This window comes from Pteropus vampyrus, unplaced genomic scaffold, assembly GCF_000151845.1.
Source record: "Pteropus vampyrus isolate Shadow unplaced genomic scaffold, Pvam_2.0 Scaffold366, whole genome shotgun sequence".
Classification (NCBI taxonomy): Eukaryota; Metazoa; Chordata; class Mammalia; order Chiroptera; family Pteropodidae; genus Pteropus; species Pteropus vampyrus.
Window position 1 is genome coordinate 792,281 of NW_011889147.1, and position 8,691 is coordinate 800,971.

Consider the following 8,691-nt stretch of genomic DNA (forward strand, 5'->3'; position numbering starts at 1 on the left):
GCTTTCGCTTGGCGTTGTTAACACAATTAGGAATTGCCTATTTATAAATAGAAGTATTTATTTAATATCCGTCTCCCCCACTAGACTATGAACTCCACGAAGACAGAGCTGTGCCCCTCTTTAACTTTATGACTGCCCCAAGGTCTGACGTGATCCCCGAACGTGAGAGAGCACCGTACTCAGTAACTATTTGATGAACAAATAAAAGGTGGGCGGGCGGTGTGTAATTTAAGCCATACAGGTCCAGAAAGGCCCCTAGGAGTTGCAGAGAGAACAGCAGTCCTGTCATCCCCTTTTCCAGTCCCTGCTGATTAGGTATACACACACGGTGAGCGTGGAAGGGGCCGTGCTCTGTATCTTGCTCTGCACCAAAGACGGTAATCTTGGCAAGGCAGGCCTCACTCCGGCCCCCATCCACAGTCTGAGAAAGGAGGCAGCAGAAATCCCTACCTCATTGCCAGCACCTGGCAGGAATGTCTTCACTTTGATGGTCTTCCCTGGAGCAGGGAAGGGCGACTCCATGAGACTCCTCATGAAGGGATAGACCAACGCGGCAGAGATCCCACGCCGTCGCTCCACCTCGTCTAGGACCTGTGCCCACCGCCAGCAGCCCGAAGAGGAAGGGTGTCAGGGCACTGCCCTTACCTACCTCCGGGGCAGAGAAGAGGGCAGCCTGGCATCTGACTAGTGGGGGACTAGCTGGGAGACAGGACTGTCTTGCCAGGAGCTTCGCACCCTACTCTTCTCGTTTCCCTGGGCACTCAGCGATTGCTCTGCCTCCGACCCCAAGAGCTGAGTAGCTGGACAAAGGAAATGCCACTTGAGAGTCAGATCCCTGGGCACTTGGCTTCCCCAAGGTGGTCTCTGCCCTCAAGACCTCTGGCCCAGGGTGGGCTGTGACATTAGCAGACGCTGTTGGTACAGGAGCTGGGGAGCTGCTAGATGCGGAGCCAGGTTTGGGAATCAGGAGGGAATCAGAGAGCTCGCTTGCACTTGCTCTTGCATTCTCTCCTCCTCTCGCCCTCTCGCTCTCACACACACACAGGTGGTTTTCTCATCTAAGCTGGCTGCGGATACTCCTATGGGAGCTGTCAGCTGTGGGGAGGAGGAGGGAAGTAAGCCAGAGCCCTCTTACCTTGGAAAACAAGCCGAAGCAGCCAAGGCGGCTGATGACACAGTATACCTCTGGCAACCGAGGCCCCTTCCCACTTGGCTGGGCCAGGACAAGGAGGAGGAGGGAGACACAGACACAGAGAATGCATGATTACTACATCTGGCTCCTTTTCCTTGGGAACTGAGGACTAAGGACTGCTCTTCTTGTGGAAGAAGAAAGACTCCAAACCTCTTCTAAACCTCTACTCAACCAGGCCCCAAAGGAGAGGCTGCCAGTCTCGGGGGGCAGGCTTCAGCCTCTGGTGGGCCTTCCAGCCCAAGGTGCCAGGCACCTGCAAAGCTCTACACAGGCTCCACCCTGCTTCCCAAGTGGACACTGATGGGGGCTGGAAAAGGACAAAGCAGACTGGTAGAGGCTTTATGACCCGTGGATTTACATCTCGAAGGCTGAGACCCCCAACGATGCAGTGGTAATGAGAGGGACTTGTATATAATCTTAGCAGCAAGCCATGTAGTTTTCTGCCCCCCACAGGGAGCATTCTGCAAAACGTTCCTTTTCTCAGTTGCTCTTTTCCCTCTTTCTAGATCCATCCCCTTCTAGGAAGGCTAAGTGAAAACAGATAACGGAAGGAAACTACTAATTACTGAATGTTTACCATACCTGAGTCCTGGGCTTCGTACTCTACAAAAACCTTGTGAGAGAGGCATGATTATCCCCATTTTATAGATGAGTAAACTGAGTTTTAAAATATTAAGCCATCGCCCAAGATTATATATCTAGAAGTCATGAAACCAGGAGTCTGTTTTGGCCTCTGATTTGCTATCTTACCTCTAAAGCAAGTTGCTTTCTGACAGGAAGGAAGAGAAAGAGATGCAAAGACACGGGATAAAGGTATGCTGCGGAGTAGAGGAGAACAAAGAGAAATAGAGATTTGAAAGGTAGGCAGTTGAAGGAGATGTGTACTGAGAGCTCCCCATGCCAGGAGCCCCCAAATGCAGGCTGAGGTGAGTCCACAAGAGTCTACTCCAGCCAAGGGCTGGCAGGGCTCTGTGGCCGCCTTTGGCTCAGAGGCCTGGAGTGCCTGGCAAGGCCTAGTGGGGAGGAAGGAGAGCAGCAGGTGCTGGCCCCTCACGCAGGCTGCTAAGCAAATGCAGATGGGGCTATTTCAGTCTCCAAACCTGCTGGCCACACGTCACAGATCTAAAGAGAAGGCAGAATCTGTTTTTGTCCATATTAGGCCTGAAACTCACTCCCCAATCTTTCCCTCTCCCCCGCCTCCCCTAAAGCCCCAAGTGATTAAATCAAGTATGTGGGATTTGGGTTAGAATCATTGTGTCCAATCTGCAGGAATGCCGAGCTAGTGCCAGCCCCCTTGGCAGGGACCCAGCCCAGGCCCTCTCTGAGCAGGCCAGGACAAACACACTCTTCCCTGGGGGCAGCAGGCCCATTGCAAAGGAGCAGCTTTGCTCCATCTCTGCTTCTGTAAAGGGAGCCTTCGGAATGCTCCCCTCCAGGCCCAGGTGAACCTGGGGCGTGCTGGCCTCTGCCTAGCTCCCCACCTGCATCTGTACTGCTGCACATTCCCATAGCCCCACTCACTGGATATTCCATATCCATGTCACTTCTCCCCAGACTACCCCTTTGGTGATCCAACAGTACCAGACTTGGTGTTCAAGGACTCGGGAGTCGATCCTGCCTCTGCCTTCACTGGCTGTGTGACCCTGGGCAAATCATTTTACTGTCTCAGTTTCTTAATTTATCAAATGGATAAATTAACGGATAAATATTACCTCATGGGCTATTAGAAGGATTAAAGAAAATGACATACTTAAAGCACCCAGCCGGGAACACAACAGGTCCTAAATAGTAATTTATTCCCTTTGCCTTCCCTGCTACATTGAAAGTCCTACCCTCTTCTCCTCGACCATCTAAAGTTCCTTGAGGGCATGATCCGTGCCTAACTCATCTTTATATGCCTTTAGCATGTTGCCTGACCTCAACAGGTGTATGATATGTATTTCTGAATGAATAATGAATGATTAGCCCTTTCATTCGGGGCCCTGCTATATGTTACCCTTGCCAAGGAGCCCCTTCGTCTACCCCTAGATTCGCATCCCATGAGGCCTTCTCTCACTGTGACCTAGGAACCCTGAAACGTAGCCGACAACCCAAGCCAACAACACTCCTGGTGAGCTCCAGGGGAGAGTTCAAGCAGGCTCTCTTTACTGGTACCTTGACCTGTTTTCCAGGACTAATGGGAAGGGAGGTGAGAAAGGGCTTCTCTCTACAACATGGCTTATATTTTAAAAAAACCTCGCTTTCCCCTAAGTTCAAAGCATCTTTCCCAGAATCCCACAGAAAGCGCTGTTCTGTTCTTGCTCAGCAACCAGACCCATGAACAGGATGCCTCCCCATATCAGGATGGCCAGGTACGGGGGTGAGGAAAGTTGTCCTCCACTCCAGTCTGAGCACACACACATACTGCTGGAGTGATACGATCCTGCAATTAGAGCTCAGAAGCCCGAGGCAAATGAATGAAAAGAAAAAGAACAGGCAAACTAAAAATATATGACAGCCAAGTAGAAAGCAATCTACTCTCTCTTCCCTTACTATAGATTATCTTAGATCCCAGGGCCCAGTCACAGAGGCCACTTTGAGTCCCATCATCCCAGGAGTGCCTAATCTGTGAGAAAGAGTGAGTGTGTGTGAATGTGAGAGTGTGTGTGCATGTGAGTGTGTGGTGTGGGGTGGCCTCAGGGAGCATACAAGGAGCAGAACATAGGATTTTCTATAAGCTAAAGTTGAGGAAGGGCACACAAACATGCAAACGCTGTGGCCCCGTCCTTGAGGCCTGCACGGCCCTACTCACCAGTAAGCGCCTGCAGTAGCCAAAGCGTCTGCTGCCATCCTCCCCAGTCAGCATGAAAGAAAAAGTCTCACTGGAACAGGGAGAGGTCTGGCATCAGGGAATCATCAGAGGACCCAGGAGACAGCCCCCAAGACGAGGGACTGCCATCCCAGGGAGGGGGTGAAGGGCCCGGTGCTGCAGGAGAGGAGGTTGGGACTAGGGTGGGTCCCATTCAGTCACCCACTGCTGCGGGGTTAAAGAGGCTTTGTCCCTTCCCTCCCTCCCCCAAGCCAGGCCAGGCTGGGCCTCACCTGGTGTACTCTGACACAGGGAGCCAGTCCTTGGCATCAGGGAAACAAAACTGGGGAATGGCCTTGAGCCTCTCCTCTGCCTCCCGCATCTGCTTGGTGGGTCGGTCCAGCTGCAGGGAAGAGGAATATGGGGAGAGATAGACAAGAGAAGACGTGGAACCTGGGGAGTGGTGGGGTGGCTGAGATGCATCTCCTCCCTGAGAGCCCTAGATGGCATCCTACCAACTGGCGTGCCTCTCAGCAATCCCTGTCCCCACTCTCAGTTCTTACAAAGGGGTCTGGGTGTGGGTTAAGTCATCATTTATTCATTCGATATCGGCCAAATGAGCACTTTCCATGTGGCACCTGGCACTGTGCCACGTGCTGGGGCTTCTTAGGGAAACAAAGTAGACAAGGTCCCTGACCCTGAACATTCTGGTCAGAAGAGTGAGACAATAACAAAATTTCAGAGGGTATCACAAAGGAGATAAACAGGGTGATATGACAGAGAACTGGGTGGGGTGGGGCTGCTTTTAGTGTATCTGGAAAGATCTCCTGAAAGAGGTACTATTAGGGCAGAGAATGAAGAGTGAGAAAGGGCCAGCAGCCATGTGAAGAGCTGGGAAACGGACATTCCAGGCAGAGGCAATGACAGAGAGAAAGGCTTGAGCGTTAACAGAAGAGAGCGGAGGCCAGGCTGGCTGGTGACGGGCAGGGAAGAAGCGGTCCGAGATAAGGAAGGTGGGTGGAAATGGGGAGTAACTGCTAATGAGAATAGGGTTTCTTTCTGGGGCGATGAGCATGTTCTCAGATTGATTGTACAACTCTGTGAATACACCAAAAGTCATTCAATTGTACACTTTAAATAGATGAATTTTATCTCAATGGGGAGTGAAGAGAAAGAGAAAGTAGAGGTAGCTGGGGGCCCTCAGGACCCTCGCAGTCCTTGAACACGATTTAGATTTTATTCTAAGCACACTGGAAGGTGTTCTCTCCACCCTCATCCCCTGCATAAGCACTGTCCAAACCCACAACCCCTGAAGCCCTCTCTTCCCTCTTGGCGATGAGGAGCAGGCTCAGGACTGCTGCAGCCGGCCGAGTCACTACGGCAGGGACAGGCAGGGACAGGACCACCTCATGTCCAGACGCGCCAGGGAGGGAGATGAAGGAGGTAGAGCGGGGGAGCGGGGAGGAGGGGGTGGCCTCACCTTGGGAAACTGGTAGGAGACTTCAGGGAGGTAGGTGTTTCGGGATGGCTTCTTCTTGAGGGACACCACCACAAAATACTCGAAAAGCTCCCGCTCCTGCCACTCGAGCAGCTCCAGCTCCAGTGTCCGATAACTGGGCGCGCGCTTCAGCATGGACTGGATGTGGACTAGGCGCTGCGTGTGGGCTGAGGGCAGGTCACACATCAGGGGACAGGCAGGCTGGACCTTCACAGACTCCACATTGGCCCTCCCTCCACACTAGACTCAGAGCTCAGTCTCTGTGGATCACCCCTTAGTCCATGAGCCTAGTCTGACGCCCATACCCAGCTAGGTTTGGGGGAGAAGTGGCAGGAGCAAGGTATCTACGCCTATACAAAGGCTCTGCCCTGACACAGGGAAGTACTGGTCTGGGCCACGTGGAGCCCCTAGAGGCTGAGTTGGGCCAATAGGACTACCCAAGCCAGAAAAACCCACCTACCCTGCCAGGACCAGCAGGACTAGAAGATACAAACATCCATGCAGGCTTCACGTGTGGGCCCCTATCAGTACTTGGACTTGAACCCTTTGTCCCTGTCCCCAGATCCAAAGTCCACCTGCCCATCTGCCCAGGACCAGCAGAGAAGGGAAGGAGGGAGCTACCTCCCACCTGCTTTAATCATCCAGGAAGGTCTAGGCAGGGTTTCTCAGTAGAGGAAGAACAGAGATTTGTCCAAGGCCCCTAGAATGTGAAGGTCCCAGAACCTTTTCAGGGAGGTGGCAGTCCTCCACTCTAGGGAAAGGGGAGATGAGTGGCCTCAGGGCCTCCAGAGGACCGGTGTCCTCAGACTATGGCCAGAAGAGGTACGTGTAATCTTCTGAACCCATCTCCGACCCTCTGGACTCACATGTACGAGGCAAATCTAGCACCCGATTCTCACAAATGATGGCTTAGGAAAGTATCGGCAAGGTGGCCAGCCTGAAATTTAGGCAAAAGGAGACATCTGAAGGTAACCTCAGGGCTGAGCTCCCATGACTGTAGAAATGGACGCCTCTACAGCTCCTTGCTCTGTTGGCCCACTGTCCTGCCTGCCTCTCCAAACCAGGCCAAGTTGGGACATGGGAACTACACATGCGGAGGAGAGGAAGGTTGATTCCCTACAGCCAGGCCTGGGAAATGGTTCCATGCTCTTGGAGAGCCATGTCTCACCTTTGAACCTGTCGTCAGAGTCGCTCTCGCTCTCACTATTCTCATCTGAAAAAATAACAGCAAAAGTACATGCTTGCTGAGCCACTGCCCCACAGCAAAAGTTTTCTGTGCCCCTCTCCAAACTCCTCTGACAGGAGATGAATCTGTACCTAGTCTGGGTTCCTAGGGGCCCACAGCCAGGTGTTGAGTGGCCTGAGGCCAGGGTCCCTCAGAGCTCAAACTGCAGGTGCTCTATCTATATACAGACCCCCATCCCTCTGGTCCTGATCTGGTGGAAGCCGAGGGCCCATGCTGAGCCAGCACAGAGGCCTAAGGGCCTAAAACACAAGGGCCCTGCCTCCAGGAGGCCAAGATTTCAAATGGGAACCAGACCACAGTGCTCGGTATGTCTGGACGTTCCTCTTGCCAGAAGTAGATTCCCACACTCACCTCCCCACTCAGGGCTGTACAGCCCAAAGCCTGAACCAACCCATCCCAGGACTTTCTTCCCTCGGGTCCTCCCTCTTATGTGGCCATTTCTTGGCGGGGCTCTACCCTCCTAGAAGGCAGGAGGACCCCGTGATTGGCCCACAGAAGGGTCCATGCCTCTCCCCGATCCTAGTACCCAAGGGCCCCAGACGCCTGACATGATTCAGGCACCAAGGCCTACCTCTCAGTGATGCTGTCTCCATGCTGGACATGGACAGCTTTTTTAACCTCTTCTTTCCCCTCTTGGCATTGTAGATGGAGTTAATTCTTTGGACAAGCTGGGTGAGCAAAGTGGGGAGGGTGAGATAACCTTAACACCAGCTGCCCCTCCTTCCAAAAAGGCTGATTAGTAGCCCATATGTTCCCTTACCGGTACAAGCTTTCTGCCCTCCCCACACCAGGCCCCAGTACCATCCCTGGCTGCACTGACACCAAGTGCAGACTGTCTGGTAGCTCTCCATCCACCTAGACCCCTAAGTGGTCTTCTGCCCCCAAGACAAGGACATTAAACTTAGCTCCCCAGAGGAAGGAACTGCGATCAAACTGGACAGGATGGGAGCTCTTGGGTCCCCAGAGTCACTGAACCAACTGAGACAAAGAGCTCCTCAGATGCAATAACAGGAACAAGGATTCGAGTCTTTCCCCTTTGGGCTACAACCTAGGGCCCTGACAGGAAGGAGCTAAATTCCCAATATACCCAAGCATTGTTTGCAGGCTAAAAATACCATGTGGCTAAATCCTGCTGCTTTGGGCTCAGGATTTGGGCCTAGCTGCCCATGTGTGCAAATCATTGCTGAAAACTCTCAATTCTGACAGTTACAGAAAAGGAGATCCATGTTCGAGTCCGGGATCCCTCAAAACCTGGAAATGTTTATATGTGCACCTCAAAAGGCACACCCCACACTCACTAATGGGGAGCCTCCTAAAGACTGGTTTCCACCCACCCAGAGGCACAGAGCACTCCCTGGGTGCAGAGGCTGGCCTGTCCTTCCCCTAATATCTGCCCACCATTAATCACTTAATGCATCTTTATTGGTAAGAAAACGGAATTAACCAGATGAAGAAGAAAGGCCAGTGTATGGACTCTGAATATGCTCAAGGAGGATGGAGGAAGCAGCCCCAGGTCAGGGAAGGAAGAGCGGGAAGAGCGCCCTGCCTGCCCAACACCCAACCAGCCTCCTCTGGGGAGGCTACCTTAGGGATGCGGCGGGCCCGGCGGCTGGAGAGCAACTCGCTCGTGGTGCTGAGGCTGTCCTCATTGAGGCTGGAGGGTGAAGACGGCAGGCTCAGCTGGGCCAGCAGCAGCATGTCGTCATGGCTGTGCCTCTTGGGTAATCGTGGTAGCCGGTGGCTCTTCCTTTCCGACCAGTTCCCACTGCGCAGGGACTGGCTGTTGGGTTTCAGGGAGAGCTGGCATTGGGGAGAGAACATGGGAGAGGGACTCACCACAGAAGCCCTGGCCAGCATCCATCTGCTAAGACCTGGACATAGGAGCCACAGTCTGGCATCCCTGGATCCCCAAATCTCACCCTGGAACTTCCATTTGCCAGGGTTTCCTCTTTCGAGACCTCAGTGGC

General features: G+C 53.1%; 1 protein-coding gene across 3 annotated transcripts in view; it reads right to left on the bottom strand.

The window, feature by feature from the left end:
• Positions 1–8,691, bottom strand: part of ST5 (suppression of tumorigenicity 5) — a 164,227-nt gene that overhangs the window by 11,487 nt on the left and 144,049 nt on the right. For all 3 annotated transcript variants that reach the window (XM_023522940.1, XM_011379578.1, XM_011379577.1), the window contains 6 exons: positions 6,647–6,691; positions 5,461–5,645; positions 4,274–4,383; positions 3,984–4,053; positions 1,136–1,213; positions 451–591 (listed from right to left, as the gene is read on the bottom strand). In XM_023522940.1, the coding sequence (XP_023378708.1) occupies positions 451–591; positions 1,136–1,213; positions 3,984–4,053; positions 4,274–4,383; positions 5,461–5,645; positions 6,647–6,691 (629 nt within the window). The remainder of the gene's footprint in view (positions 1–450; positions 592–1,135; positions 1,214–3,983; positions 4,054–4,273; positions 4,384–5,460; positions 5,646–6,646; positions 6,692–8,691) is intronic.